This window comes from Argiope bruennichi, chromosome 5 (assembly GCF_947563725.1).
Source record: "Argiope bruennichi chromosome 5, qqArgBrue1.1, whole genome shotgun sequence".
NCBI classification, from domain to species: domain Eukaryota; kingdom Metazoa; phylum Arthropoda; class Arachnida; order Araneae; family Araneidae; genus Argiope; species Argiope bruennichi.
Genome location: NC_079155.1, coordinates 82,583,405 through 82,610,729, shown reverse-complemented (window position 1 = coordinate 82,610,729; position 27,325 = coordinate 82,583,405). Strand labels below are relative to the sequence as shown.

The 27,325-nt window shown below is 30.6% G+C and overlaps 1 protein-coding gene across 1 annotated transcript in view; it reads right to left on the bottom strand.

Annotated features, from left to right (window-relative positions):
- The window catches only part of LOC129968716 (protein Wnt-4-like), a 196,332-nt gene that overhangs the window by 48,679 nt on the left and 120,328 nt on the right, over positions 1-27,325 (bottom strand). Inside the window, exons 2-3 of the mRNA XM_056082893.1 lie at positions 26,041-26,276; positions 4,324-4,604 (exon numbers count right to left, since the gene is read on the bottom strand). Of these exons, the coding sequence (XP_055938868.1) occupies positions 4,324-4,604; positions 26,041-26,276 (517 nt within the window). The remainder of the gene's footprint in view (positions 1-4,323; positions 4,605-26,040; positions 26,277-27,325) is intronic.

The window sequence follows — 27,325 nt, the reverse complement described above, 5'->3', positions numbered from 1 at the left end:
ATGTTATTAGACAAGATAAGATTTCATAAAAATTCATATTTTCATTTTTTTTAATAACAACGATGAGCATGACTTAGCAATGGCTATATTCAGCGTGGACAGACCTAATAAATCTTTAACCCACTTACCCTGATTATTGTAAAAACATGTCCCGCTCTATCAAATTTTTTCTTTATCAGTCGTGGAATGAAACGTGTCATACTTTGATGCCTATGGCAGAACTCGGTGCTCTCCTATGTCCTGCGACGATACTACGGTACGTGCCAGGAATACACTTGCTTTAGATTCCGTGATCAGCATGTATTATACAAGAAAACTTAAATTTTACTCATGCAGTTTATGTTAATGTAATTAATTTTTTTAATTGATGGATTGCTAAATGTTAAGGTTACTTCAATACCAGTTCGTGGAAATCTTTTTTTTTTTTTCAGGATTTATATCTAGTATTTACTTCAATACTAAGTATACTTAACGTTTAACAATATAAAATATTTTTAAATCTAAAAAACTTCCTAGGCGATTAAAGAGGTGAATTCAGAAGTACATAAAAGAGATTCGATATTAAAATAGGAAGATATTTCAAATTATTGTTAATTAAATAAATAATCGTTTATTCGAATATAAAATAATTTTGCATCTACAGAACATCATATTAAGAATTTTAGGTATTCATTCAAAAAAATTTTCGTTTAAGAGAGCAATTGGCAAATGGACATAACTGGAAGTAGTTGCATTATTTTATGGATTTCGAATTAACTACTGTAACCGGTGCTTAAATGTGCACCGTTCTATGTCTTTCCCGAAATTATCTAGTAGGTTAAAACTGAACCTAAAAAAATTATTTTTTTAAAAAAATTATGTATAGTGCCAATTTTCGAAAGATGCAAAAATATTACTTTTTTTTCTTAAAGTAATCGTAAAAGTAATTACACAGCTACGTCCTAATTAGGAAACTTTTGTTGAACTGGCAAATTACATTTCAAAATGCCTCAAATTTTACATGATAATCTTAAATACAAATAGGTTAGTTTTAAATAAAATCAATTTAATAATTATATAGTTTCATCATGAGAGTATAATAAAAATTAGTTACTTAAATTAAAAAGTGATGTAAATAATGCTAACAAACGTCAAAGGAACACAAGGCTATCTCTTATGAATGGAGGCAACGTTCTACAAAGAGAAGATCAGAGATTTGGTCCATCAATATGGCTAACACCTGAATCTTCACGTAGATTATATCGGAAAGAACCATGTTTAAACATAACTTTTGGTAATAAATTCGCTTTGTTCTCTATTCTCGTTTTCTTTTTATGGTCTATTAGAGAAATAACGGCCCTTTACATTAAAAATTTTATTGCGTTTTGTTAAATAAAATGCCTTTTTTTGTCACATCCATTCATTGAGATCTGGTGACCTAAGAAATAAATGAAAAATGTTTTACCAATAGTTTCCATTTATATCCTACAAATGGCCTTTTTCATCTTGAATAATCAACGATAGTTGAAGCATTGCTAATATATCGATTACATCTAACAAAATCAGCTATAAGTATGTTTCACTGTTATAAAGCCTCAGAAAGCGTATATTTTATCATTTTAAAATAACATACATTTTTAGATAAATGCAAATTATTTGATCTACTTTTTTTTTTTTACAATAGTGTCTATTCCATTTTCTTACAAATGCAGTTTGAGATATAGATCCTCAGATATAAGTTTGTGCTGAAATAGAATTTTACAATGTTAAGCAACAGTTAGGTCCCAGTTACAGAATTTAAATTTATGTTCTGCAATACAATTTTTTTTTTAATGCTAGAACTTTTAAATGGGAAGTACCATCCTTATGTTCTGCATGGAACACTTGCTATTACTATGAACCTTTTAACTCTTTGGGTAATTTTGATGGATAACAGTCATGTTCCAAATGGCAACTCCAACTCTTTGTTTCATCTCAAACAATATCTATTTCGTCTGCATTATATTACATCTACAAACAAATATATTGTGCTCTAAAATGATTTTTTTTCTATTTTCCCCCCCAAAGAAATCGGTACTAAGTATTTAAATACTGCCCACAGCAGGGTATATAGAAAATCACTACTCAGAAATTTTATTCAGTTAATAAAAACATTTAAATCTTTCCTTTTGATGCTGTTGAAATTTTAACTAAAAGATTTTAAATACAACTTGCTTTCAAAGCTATAATTCATTTTCTGTACCATCACCAGCTATTTTAATTCTACATAATTATGCATACGCAAGATTATTTAAGGTTTATGGGGAAATTGAATCCATTTTAGAACAATGTGAGAAAATTTTTGAACTGGAAATCCTGTAGGGGTTTTGCAAAAACAAACGTCTACTAGACGTACATTCGGAAGATAATGACAGTAAAATTATTGTTTGAAACTTTGATCACATACGAGAAGTGACGGGAATTGCTGAAATTGTGCAGAATCGGAATGTTTTGACTGTTTATCTTTGCATACGAATAGCATTTATAAAAAACAATGCATTAATTGGTTTGTTTCGTCTAACGCTAACACTACGGTAAGCACAGTGGAAGGAGTAGTGTAAAAGGATGTTTAGAATGCGCATATTTTGACATATGGATATTTTCTGATTCAAGGTCAAGTCTTCATTAGTGACACCACATTCTCAGACATAGCTTCGAAAATACATGTAAACAAAAAATACTGTTTTGAATTGCAAATAACCAAGAAATGAAAGATCACTATCATTCCAAACTGACAATAAAATTATATTCTACATTACAATTTAAAAAAGAAAAGAAAGAAAAAGAGCAGCAAGTCGGAAAGTTTTACAAACACGACTTTCTTGAAATAATCGAGTATATTTTCGTCATTATCTGCTTTAAAATTACAAAAACATAAACTATTTTTTAAAAAAAATAGTATGCGTTAGATTATTTGAATTTGGATTAAATAATTTTATTGACATCGATATTTGAATTAATAATTATTAATATAATTTTATTTATTTGACGATTTTATTAGATATTTATTTTAATAAATTATTATTGATATCAATAGTGGATTTCTAACTAGGCAAACTAAACAGATAGGACCGCCCGCTAAGCTGAAGAGGCGTTCGTTCCAATTTTTCATCACCCTATTTATCTCAATTTCAGCAGTAGTTCTATGAACCCTTTGTGAAAGTGGTAAATCAGAATTTATAATTAGAATTTTACCAACATCATATTTAATTTTTGCAAACATATGAAAAATATTCTCATACAAGTAATAACACATGATTTGTTCATAATCAGAGGTGCAAAAATTTCCTTTGAGGTATGTATTCACTATCTTATCCTACAATATTTTCTACAATATGAAAAGACAATGGATTGTTATTTGTTTGATTAGTAATAATTTTTTTATTCTGTAATATTTTATTTTTATCATAACCTATAACTAATCTATATAAACTGCAATCTGAAATCTTAAGATTATTTATGGTAAAAGATTTTCATTGATGAATAACTTTATTTGTATTGCCAATGTTTAAATATATGTCACAACAATTCAGTTCACTGGAACGTTCCATGAGCTTATTTGACTGAAATCTGGATTTATTTTCTCTCTGTAAATTTAGTTTTATCTCATTATCTGCTGATAATACAGAGAGTGGATCCCGTGTCAATAACAATATTTGCATTATGAAGTAAGGTATGGCGGTCAAATATATTGTTCAAATTAACTAGACTTGTAAAAGTTAAGATATATACTGATATTAATTATTGTTCTTGTTCAAGGCCAGGGGCCTTAGTAGAAGGATTTTTTCTTATTTTTGATGCTAAGAGGCACTTCTAAGCACCGAGGAGCCAAATTAACTGTTATGGAAAGATTAATCACAAACTGGGGTTGCTAAAAGGAATATACTTGTGCCCAATGATAGGCATTTGGAAAAGTTTGTTGTGTGCAAATTTTTGCTGGAAATGTAGGTTATGATTTTGGTTAAATTTTTCAAAATCAAATCAAAAATGTTTGGAAGCGACCTCGATAAGCTTGATAGTTTCGCCTGAAAGAATTTTGTTTTCGATGTATAAAGGAAGTTTGTGATCTAATATTAAAATTTGGCGTTGGTAAATGTTTGTTATTTGTCTTCCACCGATTAAGGTTCCATTATTTCTGACCAGGTTTGCTTCAAAAGGTTCTATTATCTTTAAAAGTTTAACTGCTTTGTAAGCCATTTTGCAGGAGTAGAAGGGGTTTATGGGTAAATTTAAGATTAAAAAAATAAATTAAGTTTTAAAATAGATAAAAAGAAATCATTTCATATTATATATGCAAAATCTCACCTTTCTGCCAGCTTCATTGTTGTGCAGATTCATGAGAGCCCTCGCACTGGACCGTCCTCTGGCCGCCCTCAAATCCCTGGCGTCCACGAAGCTCTTTGAGAAGGCCGTGCCGTAAGCTACATTGTCAGAGCAGCCGGACCACTGAAAGCCTTCGGGCGAGAAACCCCGGACAGTCCGGTCGCACCCGCAACGACCCAGGGCTCCACTGCTACAGGCACGCGTCACTTGATGCGCCACACCTGCTGCCGATATGGCATGGACGAAGGCAGCCTCCCTTGTACCTGGAAAAAAGAAATAGTACATTATTAGGTTTGCAATTGAACCAAAAGCAAATTATGTAATACTTGCGCCTGAAAGAATAAAAATCTATTAGAGAAAAAGCGAAAGGAACCGGAGATCTAAAATATTTAATTTGCTAAAAGTTATGAATAAAGATGATATAAAGAGAAAAAAAGACGGACATGGGACGAGAATGTTGGAGAAAGACAGACGAAGAAACCGAAATAATACATTATAATAGATGCAGAAAAGTGAACCAAAATTGTAACAATTGTATGTAAAATGTCTCTAAATAATCAGCTTATACATGTACAAAAATTGAGGGCAGACACTGTTCTGAACCACGTAAACTTCAGGCTCATCGAAGTGTGATACATTTGCAAGTTTCAGTAATAAGACAGCACAGATCAGGTGAAAGCGTTTTTTTTTTTTTTAAATGTCCGGCTTGAATGCGGTGCGCAAGACGGTGTACATGAAGATGATATTAAAGAAATTCGTAGCAAAATAAAGCAATACCGATACAATAATTGCAATACCGATAGGAGAAGACATCTTAACAACTTTACAAAAGAAAGATATTGATAAAGTGGAGAAGGGGTGTAGAACAATAAGTGAAATAAAAGTTTATTTTTGTCCATAGAGCCCCCCCCCCCCACTTTCTCATAAGAAATCTTCTAGAGCACTAGAACTGATATCTTTTTGTAACCAAAAAGATATCACTAATGATAAGTTCACTACATCAGAAATACATATGATTGGATCCTTATTAGATCCCTATTTTTGATTTTTGAAACGAGATCGTTTTTATGTAAACTTTAGGTAAGCAACTAGAATTTCTAACCTAACAAGGGATTCTCTGTGAATAAGTTTTGGATGACAGAGTTATAAAAGAACGTTGTTTATTAAAAACTATATACTAAACTCCCAATCTAGTGCTTTTTTGCATTTGAATGTGTATGATAGATCTTCATGATGTATGAATGAATACTTACATTAAGAAAAGACAATAAGTTGTATAATTATTTTAGGGCTAGGCAGTAAATACCACGCAGATAAAATTACAATGATCTAAATTCTTAAACGAAGTTTAATTAGTAATAATAATCCAGAAATTTTAATCCACTAAAGAAATATTACTTTACAGTACAGTAAAATAATAATAATATATTAGTTTTTATAACCTTGAATCTATCAATAGGCACCAAGGAAAGTTTTAAAATTTATTTAAACCTTTCATCTGTACAATCACTTTTATCATAAAATCTTTAAAAATCTGCAGTATATAATGCCATTATGTATTGCAATGAAGACAAGTTAAGGCATTATTAGAAGGATAAAGACATTAAATGAACTTACAAATTTATTTAAGAAGTAGAACTGACTTCAGGTCTTTACATTATTTCTTAATCAATGCAATTATAGAGTTAAAAAGAAGATAAACTCCAACTTCTTGCACTCATTTTTTGATATTCATATATAGCTGACGAATATTATGAGATAAGCCTTGTTTATGGCCTCGAAAATAGAATCGATCTGAATACCATGTATCCTATTTTCGTCCAATTCTATTAACCTCGGAAGATAAACCTCAATAATAAATCCTTAAAACACTCATGCGCATATAAACATTTAAGGTTATTGACCACTCCTTGTTTTAATCAACGTGGCACAGACAATGAACTTCCTTTACAACCCATCATTTATCCCGGCGATACAATTTCGAGATGGTTTCCACCACCTGGGACAGAGTTTTAATGTGACGATAAAGCCACATAATATCCAATTAATAAAGCGGCGTGGGAGGGTTAAATCCTCCGAAGCGAAGAAGGGTGTGATCTTTTACGGAGCCACAGAATCGGGAAAAGATGAATTCTCTCCCCGCTTTGCGTTTTGTCCCGTTTTTACAACCTTTCATAAAAACTGCATCCTGGCGAATGAGTCACTTTTCTTAATTTATGGCTCGATGCTAGTGCTGATCCTCTAATTGTTGCAACAAGCGACATAAAACCGCAGGCAGAGCATCGCACGTTAAGAGCTTTTACAAATGATTTATATCCCCCTCATTACACTCGTCAATACAAATTTGAAACATGCTCCAGGCCCCGAGGGCAAATGTTTTCGAACGGCCGTCTTGTTGACTGCCCTGCCACGGTTAAGAGAGATACCATCAGGTCAAAGCGAAGTACGACTGCACTGATATATAGTAAATTTCCCCGCCCTGAAGGTAATTGATTAAATTAATCATTAAAATCATAAACAGAAACGGGTGAAAGTAACTTAGAAAGTTTTTTTCATAATTTTTTTGAAAATATATTACCTTACAAATGGGAGGAGAAGGTTGATATTAAATATTTGCAGCATCTTCCATCATTGCAAATTCCATGATTAATTTTATTAGTAGTAGTCCAAAATTTTATTTTTTATATTATTATAAATATGTTGTTTCCGTAAATTCATTTTTTTATAAATTTTTTTTTCCATCGTATTATTTTCTATCTCAAATGCTCTGGCGCAGCTTAAGAATATTTCATATGGATCTAATAGATTTTAACCAAGATTAATCCTCAGTCTGCTATAATTAATAAACATATATACAAAGGAGAAAAAATTGAATTAGAGTAATTTGTTTCTAGATCTTCAACATTTGCAACAAGTTAACTGTTTCGACTCCTGAAAATGCGTATCTAAATTGCTTATTACTACTGAAAATAAACTCGTCATAAAGTAAAATGCTGTACTTTTTCCATGACGAGTATACTCGTCATAAAGTAAAATGCTGTACTTTTTCCATGACGAGTATACTCGTCATAAAGTAAAATGCTGTACTTTTTCCATGACGAGTATACTCGTCAAAAACAGTTAAGTGGTTAATTTTTTACCATAATAAATAAATAGTATAGTAATACGTTTTGATAATATAGATCAGAGTGCGCCATGGCAAGTATGACCAATCCTTCCTTTCCTAAGAAATATAGAAATTTCGTTTTCTTAAAGGAATAAATGAAACCTTTATTGGAGTGAACAGATTTAATAAAGTGAATCCGTGATCTAAATAAATAGAAAACATCGAAATTTTACAGAAATCAGTCATCCCCATCAGTTAGAGAACATTATTCTCAGCTTTCAAAGATACGAAGACACGAAAATAAATGATTCGGCTCACGATAAGCAATAATCTAGCTATAAGCGTTTACAATATTGATGAAGCAGTGTTAGTTGCAGTGCTATATTTTAACAAAAAATTACAACAAATATATTTTTAGAAAAATCTGACCAATAAGTAATAGCATGTAACTAACTGAGCATTCAAAATATCTGAAATATATAAAACTTAATCATTTTCAAGCACCAAAGCACGAACGATAGCTCGTGTCGGCCCTCGTCATATGCCTATGGTTTCAAAATTATGAAACTCGTAAATAAAATACGTAAAGTTTCAAAGCGAGATTTTATTAGAAGTAAACGAAAAGTCTTCTAGGTCTTTCCCAGAAAACTGATGCTTTACTTTCAGATTTCTTCACAAATAATAAATATCAATAAAGTCCAAGAAATCGGGGATAATTTTGACTGTCTACAAATATAAAAGTCTGTCTACAATAAAAAATCAGTTTTCGTTCTTTTATTTTCGACTTTCTTCTATGAATCGAAGAGAATAGTTTATAAATTCGACTTTCGTTTATAGATTAGAGGGCAAAATTTCGAATTAAGATATGGCCGGATTCAATCATTCAAAAACATGCAGAAAATATTTAAAATGTCCACTGTTCACTCCAATAATAGTCTAAATGCTGATTTTTATACTATTAAGAGATAGAAATGCGTTTTCAGATGAAAAAAAGTGTTCTAATGCAAATCTTTTATGTGTAAAATATTTTATTTTACATTGTATGAATCTCTTAATGAAAAAATTGCGAAGTCTAAATTTTTATACATTCTCCCCGTCCTATTAATCATACTTAGGAAAATATTCTTGACGAATTAAAATTTTAAATAAAGAAATTTTGCGTATAAAATGTTTGATTATCCCTATTTTAGACTATTTTAGATCATTTCAATGATCATAACGGTCAATCAATCGCTGGTGTTAGATTCAGAGTTTCATTACTCGGTCAGGTTTGGTTGCAGAAAAAGGAAAAAAAAAAATTGTTTAAAATGTTGCACAAAAAGTTTTATTAAATGCGACCAATAAAAATGGAAGAACTATATAAAATTTTAAGTTAAATTTTTAGAAATATTTTTATTGACGCATACAATATTTAATACCTTATATAATTTTGAGTATTTTTGATATTTTTAATATAAGACTATTTGTAACGATTCAGAAATAATCTATTAAGTCATGCTTGAAAAGAACAGTTCTGCAAATACATTATTACCAGGTAGGGGGAAAAAAGAAAATTGAGAGCAGAACTTTTGGTTATCTTTTATATGTGTGTATAGCTATGATTCAATCAGATAATATTAGAATAATCTCTTATTAAATTTTTCATTACTAAATCAACAATTTTCTACCAAACACTTCAGCTTTACTAAACAGATAAATTTAGAATGATGAGGTTCAAAGTTCGCACAAACTTTAATTTATGTATTTTTGTTTCTAAATAGAAGTGAAAAAAAATGAAAACACATATTGAAAGTTTTAATTTTAAAAATACCTGGAGTTAAAAAAAAAAAAAATCGAACATCGATAACATTTCCTGCCTAAGCAGGAAAAAATTCGAAACTTCGAAAGTATAGTCAAGTAGACACCACATAAGGTGAATTAAAAATTGATAATTTGATTTTTTTTTGTTGTCCTCTTTAGGAATAATTTTCTTACAAAAAATACGTTTTTAGTAGCTTTTGTTGGATTTTTTTGTCGCACGTTGCAATAAGAAAACAAAACTCAATCATATAAAAGGCTCACTGATTTTTTTAAATATTTTTTTTATAAATTCTTCTTTTAAACTGTTTGCTAATAGCTTATTGTTTTCTTTTATTTAAAAAAAGTGAGTTATTTGGAATCGGGCAAATATTAAATACGATAACTGCCAAATTACATCACATATATTAATATACCATTAAAATGAATTTTAGTAGCAAAACATGTTTATTGCACAGAATGGGACAAATTACAAAAATTTTACACGAAATGCTATATACAATAAATAATAAATAATAATTCAAAATCTGAACAGCAGCCTATTATTTATATCGCGTGACCATATGTAGTGTCTTGGTTCCCCTTTATTGTCCATTGCAATTAGGTAAAAATAGAAGGAAAAAAAAACAACAACTTTTAAATTTTTTTGCTTTGATCAAATAGTCTTTTGATCTTTAGGAACAGAGAACCAAAAAGTTCCAAAAGTTCTGAATTTAAAAGTGGTTTTATATTAACGAAATAAAAACATTCTTATTCAGTATTCAATATATTAAATATAGACATTTATTAGTTTAAGTGAGAAATAACGACATTTAACAAGTATTTTGGTTACATTTAGGGATGACAAATGTTAGTGTGGGCTATTATATATTGCCCTCTCCCCTCCCCAATTCGGCTGAATATCCGAAAAAGTGAAACATAAAAAAAAATCTATAGTATCTTGCTTGTAAAGCAATTATGATTTTTTTATAAACATAGATAATCAATTATTCTATGCATTATTGCGTTGGATTAAATCTTATATATAGTAGCTTTCTTGTAGTATTATATTTTATATAAAAATACCTGCAAAATAGAACATTTTAAATTTTTTTTTAATTAAACAAATGTTTTTTGAAGGTTTGAGCTTAAAAATAATATTATTTCGCAAAATATTATCAAAGCTTTCTAAGATGAGGACACACATAATCTTCCTGTAAATAAATATATGTGGAACATTGTCTTAGATTAAAAATTTATGAATTTTGAAAGTATAAAAGTGTTTACATTACATCTCAATGTAATTTTTTTTATTTAAAAAAGCGGAAGTCATTAAATTTTTTATATCTAGATAAGATACATAGAATAGTGTAATTGTTCTGCTTTATTGTATCATATTATCTTCTTCTAGAACGCATATTATAACTATATCGGAGATTATAATCTTGATTTCGGTAGCAGATTATGCAATACAGATTATGTAGCAGTGAAAATGAAATGTTTTCAAACATTACCATTCGATTGGGAGGTTTCTGACTAACGATGAACGAACCACGTTGGATCGATTAGCTTTATAATGAAGAGTAGTGGAATTAATGAGGTGCAGGAAATTGCATAATCTAAAGCAACAAACATCCAAAAGCTTTCGAGACTTTTTTATGGCAGCATTATTCTATAAAATAGTACAATTCTGGTGCCTATTTGAGAATTAATAATAGGCAATATCGACATTTCAAACACAGGTAACTAGTCCCCGCTGCACCTTTCACGTGAATACACTGCTATTGATTGCACAGAACAAAACTCAAGTCATTACAAGCTGAAAAAACTGTCTCTAGGCAATGTTGATTCAATTAACAAGGGAAAACATCTTGACTGTGGTTCGAAAAGAATAATTGAAGAATTCGTAGATTATTCGAGGCAACTTCTCATTTTGCATTTAAACAAGAATAAGTGCATTTAGCTTTTACATGGGATGAGACACAAATGAAAAATCTGAAATGAAAGTTTTGGTGATGTTATGCTAGGGAGATAAGGAAAATTTTACGATCCTTTAGGCGCAGTTCCAAAATTATCAAATATTTAATGTGTTCTCGTTGACTTACAAGAAATTTTCAAGAAATCCTACTTATAAGGGGCATTTCATTTTGAAACCCGCTAACTACTTGGTGATCACATGTATACAGTACCAGCAAATGCTGATGCACTTACCTGTCTCTGTTGTAATAGAAACATGTTATTAATTAGCGTAGGCAACTTGTATTTTGTTCTTAATAAAGGCATATCAATGCATCTAGTAGTATAACCAAAGCAAGGATGCACCGCTGATGTTGTCAACACTTGTATACCTTACATAATATTATGGAGATCATGTAACTATTATTTTTTATGAATGTCATGTCAGCACATAATTGGTAAGGAGCTGGATATAGCATACTTCAAGAGGAAAAATATTTAATGTGTTCTCGTTGACTTACAAGAAATTTTCAAGAAATCCTACTTATAAGGGGCATTTCATTTTGAAACCCGCTAACTACTTGGTGATCACATGTATACAGTACCAGCAAATGCTGATGCACTTACCTGTCTCTGTTGTAATAGAAACATGTGAGAAAAATAAGCAAATTGATGTTGGCAAAGCTATTGTTCTTTATCTTTTACTTTCTGCTATTACTCAAAACGAAATAGATGTTCTCATGCACAAAGAAGATGAAATATTCGTCAAAGTTAGTTTTTACAACTGTGAAGGTTGGTAGAATTCTAATATTCTGACCGATTACAAAATGTCATTAAGTATGTTTTTAATTTTTCTGACACAAATTCAGGATTCCCCAAGAAGAAAAAATTACAAGCCGTGCAGTTGTCCAAGCAGTATATCTATAAGTTATTAATGAGATCTTCAATAGCCATAATTTTATTAATGGCATTGAACGAGAAATAGAAGTTCGTCCCCACATCATATAATACTGCGAAGAAAGAAAGCTTGAATGAGATGAAATATGATTATTTCAATTGATTAGCAGGTGAAGCAAATGCCGATTTATTCCTCTTACAATCACATCAAAAATCCCATAGCACAGTCCACTATGGGCAAACGTAGTTCAGTTTGAGAATAGGATAGCTTAGAATAGGGTCCATCGGTTTGAAAATGGAAGCTAGTGTATGTGCCGTTGGTGCTTATATAGCTATTAAAGGACCATAAACATTTAAAATAGTGTTTTTAGTTATCTGCAGGTGAAATAAAAATTATGGGGAAAATACATATGCGTGCAAAATAACAAACGTTGTATTAGTATGTGAGAGAATTACAGAGACGAAAGTTGCCATATCGAAACAATACGCAATGTTGGAAAGATATTATATAATCAAAATTATGACATTATTTTACATTATCTAGATACAAAAAAATTAATAACTAGAATATTAATTTAAAAAGAATTGATTTAAACAAAAAAAATTAATAAATAAGAGAATTATTTTAAATGAAAAAATATTTTGAGGTGCAATGTAAACGGGTTTTTTTCCCCACACTTCCCTTATTTATAAAACTTTAATTTAAGACTACCTATCAAATACTATATTTACAGAACGTTGGGTTGTCTCGTTCTTAGAATTTGATTTTCTGAAAGCTCAGTTGCAAACTTTTTCTTCCAAAATAAAAGGCACAGAATTATATAAAAGAAAAGGATCAAGTCGCATGGCCATTTAACAGCATTATTAGTAAAATAAACATAAAACTGCACAGAATTTCTAATATTTAACAAAATATTTTTTTTCATTTCAATAAAAAGTTTAATGAGCTGAACTTATTTTACTGGTATTTTTCAAATAAAATATGTTATTACAAGAAAAATATTCCAAATATAAACTTTAATCCTATGTATAGAATAATTAATTTATATTTATGTGAAAACATTGTTTGTTTGTAACTTGTACTTACATAACTTGTTTTGTAAACAAGATCCAGTTGTTTTGATACAACCGATTTCAACATTTTCATTGAGTATTAGGGGTGAGGAGTCCCTTCTTAGAGGTCAAAGGAGTATACGACAAAAGTTTTAAGACTTCATAAAAAATTTTCCTATTTGCCATTTTTCGATCTAATTGCAATGTCACAATTTAATTAATAATTTGTCACATCTATAACACTCTGTATTTGCCCTATTAAAAAGGATTACAACAAGGATTGAATTGGTGCCGTGCTGGATTATCGAGAATCCACAATATAACACATAATATAAATTGGAGTAGTAATAGTAACTTATCTCAAGTAATTACAAATTCGATTATAAGTTGCATTCACGGTGATTTCCCAAGATGTATTAAAAATCTATTCTCATTTGAAACTTTTCGCAAAGAATCTCTATGCAAAACCAGAACAATTCACAACCTACATCCTATGAAATACATCTCAGTTCAAAGAACTGGATATGAAATTAATTAAGTCACTAGGAATAAATCAATCAAAACGAGGCAGTTATATTCATGACTTCTAATAGAGAATAACAAAGAGTAGCTCCCAGTCATAACCCATCCGCACTCGCAACAGCAAATTATTGCAAAGGTCACACTCCTGGGTACTCCAGGAACAACGTCAACAGCTGAATCATGCACCCAATAATTATATCTTCACCAATAACAGATATCAAGCCGAAATGAGGCCACTTCAAATCTTTTCCTGTTGTCCAGATCGTGAACTTCAATACCTGACTTCTTTCATTTACATTTAAGAGGAGTAACACGGCTCGTTTTTTAGGCCCATATTACGGTTATAATTTATATCTTTATAATTATGGATATAATTTTATATGTTTATACCGCTGTGTCAATTGATGATACGCAGTTATTAAATCTTGCAAAATCCGCCAACTCTTTTTCTATGTTGGAGTCTTTTTTTTCCTAATTCAAGGCTTATAAATGACCATTTGTTTATATTCTTCCTGGAGGACAATTAATATCAAATTAAAAGAGAAAATGTGAGGAAAATTATAGGAAAACTTTGCAACAAAGTATAAATTAAACAGAAGTTTCGAGTAGAAGAAATAAGTAAAATGTTCTACCAGGGAAAATAGTATACCCGTACAAATGTCTGATCTACCTCAGTTGAATCAGATGACGAAAATATGACATATAGGTAAAACAAAGAAACAAACTTCGATTTTTTTCGAAAACTTTCAACAACAATCGAAACAACTTTCGATTTCAACTTCGAAAATTTCATGCATCACTCAATTATCTCTTTGATTTTTTTAAAAAATTTCATGCATAATTCAGTTCTCTTCAATTTTTTTTTTAATTTCATGCATAATTCAGTTCTCTTCAATTTTTTTTAAAAATGTCATGCATCATTCAGTTATTTCTATTCGATATGCTTATTTTTTGTAACTTACAACTTCTACTAAAATAAATAAATGAGTTAGTTCCATCTTCAACAACTAGTCACAACTGATTTCAAAATAGTTAATTAAAATGCTTATCTTGTTTTTATACTAACATACAACTGCCTTTTTGGAAAAAACTGTTCATAGAAAAAAATGAAATAAGTCTATTTCAGCCGGATTTTCTTTTTAGTAATAAAATTGTTGAAAAATTTTAAATGACACTTACATCAATCATGTAGTTTCACGGAAGTGCACTAAAATGATTATTTTCATACTAACAAACGGCTGTCTTTTGAAAAAAATTTTTTTTTTTTAAGCCTACACGAGTCGCAGTTTTACGAGTAAAATTGTTGAAATGACAAAATCGGATTTGGATGAAAATTTGACTGCATACATTCATAAAAAGGAAAAATTGAATCAACTGTCCAGTATCGGTTTTAATTCAATATAAAAAAATACTTCATGAAATATGCGTATTTAATATCATGAAGTAAAGAATTATTAACAAAAATAAAATAATTCTAAAAATATCATTTTAGTTCAAATACAATCATAGCTACTTACAGAAGCCAGCAATGGATTATCGTAGGAAACTCGCTTTCATCTTATATTTTATTATCAAATTCCCCTTTGTAAACGGTCTCTCCTAAAAGATTTAAAGTGTGGCAGTTCATATTTGTCTTGTGATCTAACTTCAATAGTCTCTACAAAGTATTTATTTAGACATGTTCGCCAGTTCAAAACTATTTATAGGGCTCCAGGACCTTGATCTTTAATACGAGCATAGCAATCAGAGTGCGACCTGACCTTTTTAATTATTCTTTGAGAACATTTGCGTCAGAGAATGGATATATGTATGTTCCAAAGAATTTGATAATTTGTCAAAGTCCGTCACTGCTCTAACAATAAATCTTAATTTTCATTAATAATCAAACGAGCTATAAATTCTCTCCGGAATTATTATTGCTATTTCAAATTTTAGAAAGATATAATAATTTGTTGTGTTTTATGGATTTAAATAAGCATTAAATTGCAACTTCTACCAAAATTAATACTAGAGGTCAAACGGCAATTAAATGGGTACTCATTTTCCTTAACGGATCGCCGCTTTTAAATCCAAAAAGAAAAACAATTTTGCAACTTATTTTAATGAAAAGAGATTAAATCGAGTCATGAACAATAAAGGTACTTAAATACTTATATCGCATGAAGATTAAAATATTAATAATTAATTAAAAATAAGCCGAACAATGAACATTAACATTCATTAACTATCAATCTTATCTATCCACTCTGCCTCTCATACTACACACTCTTTAATGCATGGTGGTCAATTTCTAGTTTACGCATATATCTAAACTGACGAGCGAAAACACAGCTTCCGTCTGATTTGAGTTATGGCATCAATTCCAGCGGGCAATTTAAAAAATGTACGTGATCTCCTTCTCGGAGACTGTTTGGACACACTCTATAATTTGCTCTCCATACAAAAGGCGGACTTCCCAACAACTCAACGCACTACACTGATGGATTTATAGCTTTTTATTAAAAGTATTTAACACCATTCCCATGATGAGTATTTTTCTTCGTCGGGAGAACGGATTTCACTACATTAATTAACAATATGTCGATGGAATGATAACGATCAGCTTACAACCCTTGTTAGCGCTGCGAAGGGGAAAGCCTGGTATTTAGGTACTGATTTTATTTATACTTCGTGACATTAATGTAATGCAACAATTATGCATAAATCCGCGTGTGTGTGGTCTTGATGATACTGAGGACCAGAGCTTTAAGCTCGTGTAAACGGTTGTTAACCCTTCAAGTCTGTAGGTGTGATCACTTTGATTTTGATTAGATATGGATAGTGATTTATTTCTTTGATAAGAGTAATATGTGCTATTATAAGCAGAAAAGCATGGAACTTGGCAATTTTTTTCAGTTATTAAATAATTTGGAATGGTTGAACACTGAAATTAAGCAATATATTTTGAGAAAAAATAGCACGTTTTGCTTCCAATCTGATATGAGTTAAAAAAATAATAAAAAAAAGAGTATAAAAAATAGCAATTAGCTAGTTACTACAGATGAATATCGTTCAAGTTCATTATATCAAGAAAGCTACACGATGTATCACTGTATCCAGTTGAATAATTCCGAACATAATATATTTAAAAGTTACTGATACATTTGTAAGAATACATAAGAATACAAGAAGTGAAACTTTGAAGCTTATCTTACTACGTGGTAGGTTACCCTCCAAGCTATAAAATAAAATGAAATATTTGATTGCGTTAAGTTATTTCTTAAAGATTTAATCTTTTGAGTCAAACACGAATGCAATGCAATAAAAATTTATGACGTGTTAAATATTACACTTCCTATTTTTGTTAAATTGTTTGGAACGGATTGAAATGTGATTTGATGAAAACATGTGAAACAAAGTCAGTGACACGATTTTCGCCAATTTCTTTTACTTTCAATAGTTTCAATACTTTCAATTTTTTTACTTTGTACTTAGATTTTTTTGGTGATAGATTAAATCGGTGGGAGTTATCTCTCGAATCTTGCTCGCATATTCCCTAATAAATGTAGCTTTATATTATCAGAAGTATACTACTGGCGAACAATAGTTACGGAAGAGCAGAGTGTCATTTTTGCGATCAACTGCTGCCTTGCAGAAAATCGAGTGTGCATTTTGGACGCCTTTTTTTCTCTATCGATTAAAACCGAAATTTGATCCAGACCTACAGTTGCAGTCATAAAAAAAAAGATACAAATTTCATATATTTAAGTATTATATTTATTATATATAATGTAAATAAGCATTTTTGAGCTACTGTGTTTATATGCTTGTGAAAGTGCAGGGTGTCCCACAAGATGTGCAGCCTCTAATATTTACAGATTCGGATAGAACAAGTCATGACGAGTATTTGATGTATAACATGTGGGGTCCCCGAATATAGCGCCATAGTCTAATTAAGGTGTGAAGCTTGTGTCATGAAAACTTCAAGAAATGAGGGGGGGGGGGAGTGAAAATCAATGCTTATTGAGAAATTTCAATACAACTGATTTTCGATATGTCGGTCGCTCGAACAAATGTCATGGCGAAGTCCAGAGTAGAAGTTCGTAACTGCTTTCTGCAAAACATCTGTTCCAATTTTGTTCACCTCCGTTTCAACTGCTGCTCTCAAGTCGTTCAATTTTGAGGGCTGTGTGAGATACACTGTATCTTTAAGACTTCACCATATAAAAAGTCGCACAGATTAAGATCGGGTGAGTAAGGTGGCCACTGTATACCATTGCCTGATCCCAACCGATCAGTCTATCTTGAAAATTTCCGCTAAGAGAACGAAATTTCGCTGATTGCGGTGAAGTCTATCACCATCTTAGATAAACCAATAATCGCTTATTTTGTTTATGACATGGTAAGAACGAGATGATATCGACATTCAATACATCAAAATAAGCTTCACCGGTGGCATTTCCGATTTAAAAAAAACTAGCCCAATGACGCTTTCAGCAAATAAAGCACATCAAACTGTGAGCTTAAGTAGGTGCAGTGGCCGAACTAAAGCATGGTGAAGATTTTCAGAGACTCAGAAACTCCCGATCAGCTTGTTAACATATCCTTGGCCTCATCACTGAACCAGATCCGATTAAAATCATCACATTCAACCTTATTAATCATCGTGCCTCCAAAATCAAACCTCCTTAAACCGTCCAAATCGATCCAAGGTGATTGATTTGAATTTTGTAAGGGAGCAGAGCCGTATAAGAATTTGCATATTCACTTACAGACGCGCTTTTCCTTTCATTGGTTGACACACATTTCCGTAGTCATTTAGAAAGCTTAACAATGTTGTACAATCATTGTATGGAATACAAAATGTCGGATTCGTAATTAACGTTCTTCTTGTAACTATGACGCTATATTCGTGGACCCCACATGTTGTACATCCAAATAGTCGTTTTGACGTGTTCTATCCAAATCTGTAAATATTGGACGCTGCATACTTTGTGAGACTCCCTGTACAAACCGACACAAGTCCATTCCATGACATATTTAGTTTCACATTTGATATATACACCTATATTTTAGAAGTAAAATCTCCGAATCAAATTTTATTCATCTAGCAATCTTATTTTGAAGTTAACTTATATTTGGACAGCTGGACAGATATATTATCTCTGAATGAATTTTGTTAAAGGAATAATGGATAAAATGAACTAACGTGTTATCGATTATCAAAAATAACAAATTATCATACGAGAGCCTAAATAAATGAAAATCTACGATTTTCATTTAAGGGTTTAAATCTTGGGTTTAAAAGAAAAAAACTATAAATCTGAAGACAGAACATAATTCAAAATATAAAAAAAGGCAAAAATTACAGTTAAAAAATATTTTTTTAAACTTTTCGGGGTAATTAAATTTAATCAATTACTAATGAAAAAGAATTTGATAGATTCCGCAAGAATATTTATGACTATGTGTATCACTGTTTTTTACTATCTGCCAAGAACATAACCGAAACTGCTTGGTCGTATATATACGATTCGAAATGAAGACATACTTTGTCGAAAACAAAAAAAGTTCATAGTACGTCATCACTTAAGTTGTTCAATAATGCATACCCCACCTCCCATATTTCTCAGCAATTTTGTCTTTATATTCGCATTCTGTGATTAATAGAACTCTATTTTCTTGATAACATGGTAGGTTCATTTAGTGATTCATTAGCCGAATAAATTTATCATTTAATAAATCCCTTCAAGAGTGCAATTAATCATTATTGACACATTTTAATTATCATATCAACAAGTAGTGTAAATAAGTTTCGGAAAAGCATTAACATTAGCCTAAGAATAAAAATTTTCCGAATTAGCCAACAGGCTGGTTTTGAATCATGTACAAAAAGTTTCAATTTTTTATCAAGGAGATTTATGTTATTAATTTGTCTCCGGATCTCTCTCTGAGTGTATGTTGAAGGTCACTCGATTATAGTTCGCGACACTATAGTCGTCTGAATTTCAATGATGAGCTAGTTTTTTTAGATGGTGGAACAAAACCATTAAGTTGACACTTTTTACTCATAATTCATAAACATTTAGTTTTTCGCTGAATGTTATGTGATGTGCATATTACATAAAATTGGGGGAATATATATGGATAATCTTTTGAGATCGAATATGAAAATCAGCTAAGTAAAATTAGCAAATTAGATATCAAACAAACTAATATCCTGAAGTAAAATGATTGCATAGGCAGTAAAAAGGTCATTGTCAATATGGAAGCATCGAGCACTTTTAGAGGCAAGAGCGACTCAAATCGGCGAGGTTACATTATTAGTGAATGGCGTAATACATACTACGTTTCTTAGATTTATTGAAAAAACTTCAAGAGATAAAAGGACTTCTCTTTTAAATAGTTAATAATTTTTATTATGTAGTTAATAAAGAATAACATTATTAAATACTTAATTAAGAATAATAATTATTTGATTTAAATTGATTTCTGTCTATTTGTGCCAGTTGCCAATAAATACAATATCAACTGTGCCATCTGGCGAGAAGGAGAGTCGAAAGAGGTATGATGATGAAGTTAGAGCGAAGTGGTGTGATTCCGCCATCACAGTTTCCCGTACTATGTTTCGCTCGTATTGTCCATATTTATTTTATTCCTATATGCGTCAGTGTTCACATATTTGCACTTATGAGAATCGGCTATTTATGTTTGTCCAAAATGAAAAAAGAAAGATAAAAGAACTAATGGTAATTCAGTCATACTCATTCAACTCATCATAATGGCAATTCATCGATAATCCAAGATAGAACAGACATCGAAATTGGAAAAAAAAGATGGGGACCGATAAAATTGTGGCCGCTTTTACGTTATTCATCACCTGGCAAATTAAGAGAATTGAAAAGATACTATGTGAATACATTTCTTTTCTGAATCTGAAAAAACAGAAATTTTTTCTCATCCCGAGGATATTGATGAGGTGTGATTTAATTTCCTTTATCGCCTTGAGGAAAAGCAAATTGTTCTCCTTCCGAGAATATTCACATTGTTTGATTTAATTTATTTCCGACGAAAAGGAGAATCGAGAAAGGTATGATGATGGACTTTGAATCCCGGAAGAATTGTAGATACATATTTTATTACTATAGCATACGTGTTTGTAATTTTATATTTATACTTATGGGTATCATCCATGTGAGTTTGTCCAAAATAAAAAGAATTAAAAAAGCTAATGGCAACTTATTGGTGTTTTTGCGATTACAATTATTAATATATATTAAACCATAAATTATAATCATATTTATAGTCATATTAAACTATAAATTGTTTATAAATTGTCGTACGGGCATCGAATTATCGTTTTCTCAGTCTTACATACAAGACTGTTAAATTTTAAATAAAAAAAGTAACTTTAATATTATTCAATATTTTCCCCTTTATGTTCAACAATGTGGTATAATCGCATAACCTATTTTCTAGCTCACCAGAGTAAATCTGTCTAATATTGTGCCGAAAATTATTCTTCAACATAAATGTTACCTTTGACGGTAGATTTTGTCTTTCAAGAAACCGTATAACCAAAAGTTGCAAAAGGGATGATATTCGGCAAAAGAGGAGGTCACGTAGTTGGGAAGTGATAGTTAAATCATCCGAGCATTTATGAAATAATGTCTAACAATTGCTTTACACGATGTTCAATGTAAGGTGGTCTGCGATTCTGCATAACAAGGATGTCTTGAAAGAATAAAGATAATATGCATGCGTTGTAACGCAAATGATGTTACACATTTTCAATATATGCAAATAAATACCATTTATGAGAGAGCGCCACCTACGGAAAATTTTGTTACTAAAATATCTAATTTAATAAATGCAAGGCGCAGGTTTTGAATAATCTATTCAAATTTTATCGCATTTAGACAAAGAGAATGCATTTAGAGCCTTCTGAAATGAGAAATTTTTCTTTTTGCTAACCCGATAGTAAAATATTAGAACTGGGTTTGAATCTTAAAGTAATTATTAAAAAAATGATGAAATATCGAATATCATTCTATTTTGGATAATTCGAAATTATATCGGAAAACTGTAACAAAAGTTTATTAGATAAATATGTCCACCGCTCTGTTTCTATTTTACATGGAAGTCCATTCAATCAAAAGGCTAATAGATATTTCTAACTTAACTATTTCTTTCTTTAAATAAATCAGGTGTAAATTTGACTATGAATGCAATAACTGTCATTAAGAAAAAGCGTTGATAATGTTGAATTCAAATTTTGTATTATCTCATATCTGCATACTTTGTTGAATATGTGGTCCAATGGCTCATGAATTTTAAATTGCCTTTTTAATTAATTATTCTTGAAATTATATACAGTATGTACAGTAAATTTTCTTTTGGAGAAAATTATTAAGCTATTCTGGGGGCTTTTATCCATATGTTCCGTCCGTTGCCTGCCACACAAGAAAGGCAAGACTTTCATCAATTTTAAGACGATACTCGACAGCGTCATGTGGGGAGATCTGTAACACATTTTCTTTTGTTTTCATTTTTCAACCAACGTTTTCTAATTTCGAATTTTTTTGATAAACTGTATTTTCATTGTGGTTCTAATGACATAAGTTTTACTGTATACAAAAAACTAAATCAGAATAAACATTGTAAGAAAAATAATAAGAATTGTACATTTTAAATACCGTCCATATTTCAATTAGCTTGATATTAATGTTATAAGGCTTTCTAATTAAGAAAACATTTAATTTTTTCATGCCACTTAATTGTGATTTGAATTTCTAAAAAGGCACACAATGTTGCAATTTCAGAATGCAGTATTAAATATCACGCATAATGATGCACAGATTGATTTGGGAATATTAGGTATGGGAAATATCTGTTTGGCAATATTCATTAAAAATGGTCCATTTATAGCCTGGTTAAAATAAAAGTTGACGAAATTCAATTTGATTTGGAGGAAATTTCAATTAACAATTTAAAAAATGTTTGAATCGCATTATCTTTTGGACAAAATATATACAATTATAGATTCACATATTAACATGTAGAATTTAAGATTGTTACACAATACGAAAAAATATATAAAGTGTTCATACTTTAGAATATATATTTATTTACTTTGCTTGTTTCATATCTTCCCATTGTTGATATTTCGAGGAAGATAGAAAGCCATTTCTCACATAGAAAAAAAGATTGTATCACTTAAAAAAAAATCACCCAGACATTTTTCAAAATTTGAATTTTATTTCTTTACTATCTGAAGTGTTTTTATCCTCTTTCCGTCTATACTCAAATAACCTTTATTCTAGGAAAGTCTTTCAATAGCAGCATCAACGTTCAGTGAACTTGGGACTATAGCCGTTCAATAGAAGATTAAATCATTTTCAGGATATATTTTATTAGTAAGAATGAACAAATAATTTCTTATCGTGTTTTTTGATGTAGTATTGATTCTTTTATTTTCTATTAATCTATGCAACACATTATCATAAATTCTGTCTATTCATAGGAAGATGGTTATAAAAGACTTTTTATAGCATTCAAGGAATACATATTATTTGATGAATTCAGGTTGTTCCAGTCATAAACCAAAAATGGCAATTTTATTGATGTTAAAATGGCATCTTAAGATAGGAGTTTCGATTCCTAAGCTTCTAGAGAGATACCTTATCTTTATTTTCAGTGTCTTTTAATAGCAACAGGATAAATATTCATGAAGAAATCGAAGAAACAGCTTGTAGGAGAATTATTTGAATGACACTTATATTGTCTTTGCATGTCCTACGAATAGTGTTCTGAACTTGTGTCGATATCTATGCACCGAAACGGATGAGTTCGTAAAAAATAATCAAGTCACGTAAGAAACTTGACTGCGCTCTTTTCTTATTCCAGTAATTTATTCTTATTCACACGTGTAAACGAACGCATCTAGAAACCTGTAGCGTATATATATATATATATATATATATATATATATATATATATATATATATATGCAATGATTTTAGAATCCTGTCGGCTAAATAATATGTAACATTATTTTTGAAGCAGAAGGCAGGCTGAAGACATAGACGAGACGTTGTATTTTTACTTTCGTTTTATTCTCTCTTCAATATCCATCTCTGGAAAGCAATTTATATACAAGCAGATGCAGTGCGGCACAAAAGCAAAAGTATGAAATAAGCGAAAAGGGGCCGAAACAAATGATCACTACTCTTATTTAAGATGGGATTTCCGGCCACGCGTGAATGGAATACACATCATTACCTTTGACATGGGCAAAAGTATCACTTTCAGTTGATACGTAGTACTGATGGCCATTTGTTTTACAGAGGAATTAATTAAACCGAAAGTGGAATTGAATCACGAAATAAGAGAATATTTTAGAATGAAGTTACAATGGGCTAAATTAAGATAAACCTTTGGAAATTAATTTAGATTAAATTAGGTATTAAAATATCATTACATATATATATATTTAATATTATTTGTTGTGAAGCATGATGCAGTTTGAAGACAATGAAGATACTTTTAATTTTTGTGACGTCGTTTTATTTCATTTTGAAGAAGCAAGCATATGTACAAGCGACGAACACACAGAACGACACAGAAAGGAATGAGGGAAGAGCTCTTGGACATTTTGTCCCTGGTCTTATATAACCTATGATTTTGATAGAGAAAATACTTCTTTACAGTGCTAATGTATTATGAGATTTCGATAGGGATTTTCGTTATACGGGTCGATAAGGTAGGGGAAACACAGGGAGATTTTAAAAAAGAATTTGCTTGATCAGCGGTATGTTATCTCTTCACGCGTAGTGTGGGAAAGTTAGATTTTAGCTGATTCAACAATTTAACAAAGCTTCTCTTGAATTAAGAAGAGACAGTGGAATTGGATCACGAAATAAGGGAATATTTTAGAATGAAGTTACTATGGGCTAAATTAAGATAAAATCTTGAAAATTAATTAAATTGAAATTAGAGTTAAAATATCATTACATATATATAATGACATTTTTAAATCTAAATTAAATCCTAATTAATTTCCGAATTTTTATCTTAATTTAGCTTATTAACTTCATTCTAAAATATTCTCTTATTTCCTGATCCAATTCTGCTTTATTTTTATTTAATTAATTCTACACAAGCTCTATAAAACTGTTGATTTCAGCATTTTTTTCAAGCTCCAAGTGAAGGGATAAAAATTCTTAATACTTACAACATTCTTTTAAAGATACCTAAGATTCCTTTTCCTAAGTCGAGATATGTCAAAGAAATCTCTATGAAAAGCTCGTAGTAAAATCACCGAAGGGAAAATTTTCGGTCTCTTTTGCTCTTGTGTTCCGATATAAACTGACTTTATCGACATTTGTTCCTTGTACAAATTATGCCACTCCGGATGAAATAAATCGAATTTAAATTTCAAAAAAGTCTCTTCTTTTCGGCCACGCATCTGCTAAAATATATTTATATATAATGTAAAAACATTTTAGCAGTTGCTTAGCCTAATAGAAGAAGAAACTTTTGAAATTCTGAACTTCAATATACAGTACACTCCCGATTATCCGCGGAATTGGGTGGCGCGCCCGCCGCGGATAACAAAAATCGCGTATAATCCGAAAAAAGCTAAAAACTGGGTATAGCAAAAAAGAAAACAGTCATTCCAACTTTGAAAAATCGTTTTATATACACTAAAACGTAAAATAAACAGCAGGAAATGTTTAACTAACGCTTAATATTTTAGTATATCACTCAAAACTAACCTAAAATGCATTTTGTTAATGAAAACGGAAAAGTGCTTTGTATTTACGAGATGCGTCAAGGATACAAGAAAAATTAATACATATGTACTGTTTTAATACTGTAATGTATTATGTAATTACAAAAGCATAACTGTAAAACTGCACCTTTTGGAAAAAATCAGTCAAAAAAAAAAAAAACCTTTGTGCGGTAGGCGCGGATAATCCGCACCGCGGATAACCCGCACGCGGATAATCGGGAGTCTACTGTATTTCATTTCGGGAAGCATTTTATGTACAAGAAGCAATGATAAAACTAAAGTCCGTTTACGTCTCAATACAAGTGCAAAAGAGACCAAAATTTCACCTTCAGTGATTTTACAATGAGATTTTGACAGAAATTTCTTTGACATGTGTAGATTTAGGACAGGGAAGCTTAGGTATCTTTAAAAGAATGGCGTGAGCATCAAGTGTTTTTATCCCTTCACTTGGAGAGTGAGAAAATGCTGAGAGCATCAGTTTTCTAGAGCGCATGTAGAATTAATTAAATAAATAAAGTGGAATTGGATCAGGAACATTTTAGAATGTAGTTAATATGGGCTAAATTAAGATAAAATTAGGCAATTAATTAGGTTTATAAAAACTCTTTCTACTCACCATCACTAAGAACCTTTCCGAAAATTCTGGTTCCATTGACAGTGCTACAGTTCCAACGTCTCGTCTTGAACTGCCACTGGCACTCTGCGATGGATAACTGTGCCCCGTTTCTCACGGATTCCATCACTTCAAGATTCTTTTTGCAGATTTTGATCTGTCGTTTCGTCAACCCCACTAGGTTTTCGCAGTGGTCGGTTTTCTCAATCGTGGCCACTGACGCTGAATGCAAGAGGGCCCTGAAACAAGAAAATAAAAGATATAAAATAGTTACCCTCAGCAAATATCACATTTATAAAAGAATAATTAAAATATGCAAATAATTCGAAATTATGCATTCTTTTATAATAATTTTTCATATTATTAAAAAATAGTGAAAGAAAATTCCAAATTCAAAGTATTTAAAAATTACAAGTTTATTACAAAAAATAAGAATGCTTTAGACGTATTCCATACTTGATGTACAATTTCAACCTTCATTGACGCATAAGAATATAATGGGCTTGCATATTTTTTCATGGCCGGATTTCTACCTAAGGTTGCTGGTCTAAAAAGGGCCGCAGAGAGTTGATTAAAAAGTTATTAGCTTAATTGCTAAATAAATTTGTAAAAAATATGAATTTTAAGGATTAATAAATATTAGGATAATATGAACACTGTGAAATATAACTTGTCAGGTAACTATTTATTACAGTGTTTGTTTGGTTTTATATAAAATTATTTAGCGTCTTGTTAAATAACTATACATATGAATGTACAGTGATGAACCAAAATAAATAAACGTAAAGAGATACTTCTACATTTTTACAAATTACTGAAATAAAAAAATTATTTAAAATAAATTATATGATGTTAAAAATATTTTGATAATGTGAAACAAAACAGACTGTTTATAAATCTATACTTATAATAAAGCTCAATGTGTGTGTGTGTGTGTGTGTTGGCGCTCTACAGGTAAGGTCATTTGTCATACAGCTATCAAATTTGGTAAATGTATACCTTAGAGGTCGGGAATGTGCACCTGGGGTCCCTTTTTTTGAAATTTTAATTATTAATTAAAAACTAACTTTCCCGCCAAAAAAATCTTCCATTTTCGCCACCGCCAACTTTTCCGCCAAAAAAATCTTCCATTTTCGCCACCGCCAAATGAGTAAGGCTTCCGGATTTTTTTTCTCCCAACAGTAATGAGGCTAGGGTTAGTATTTTTCGACGGATTATTTCAAACGATTCTGTTTATTTTCTTAATGTTCGATGCATTTAAAATTAAACATTGTTAATTAATCGATCC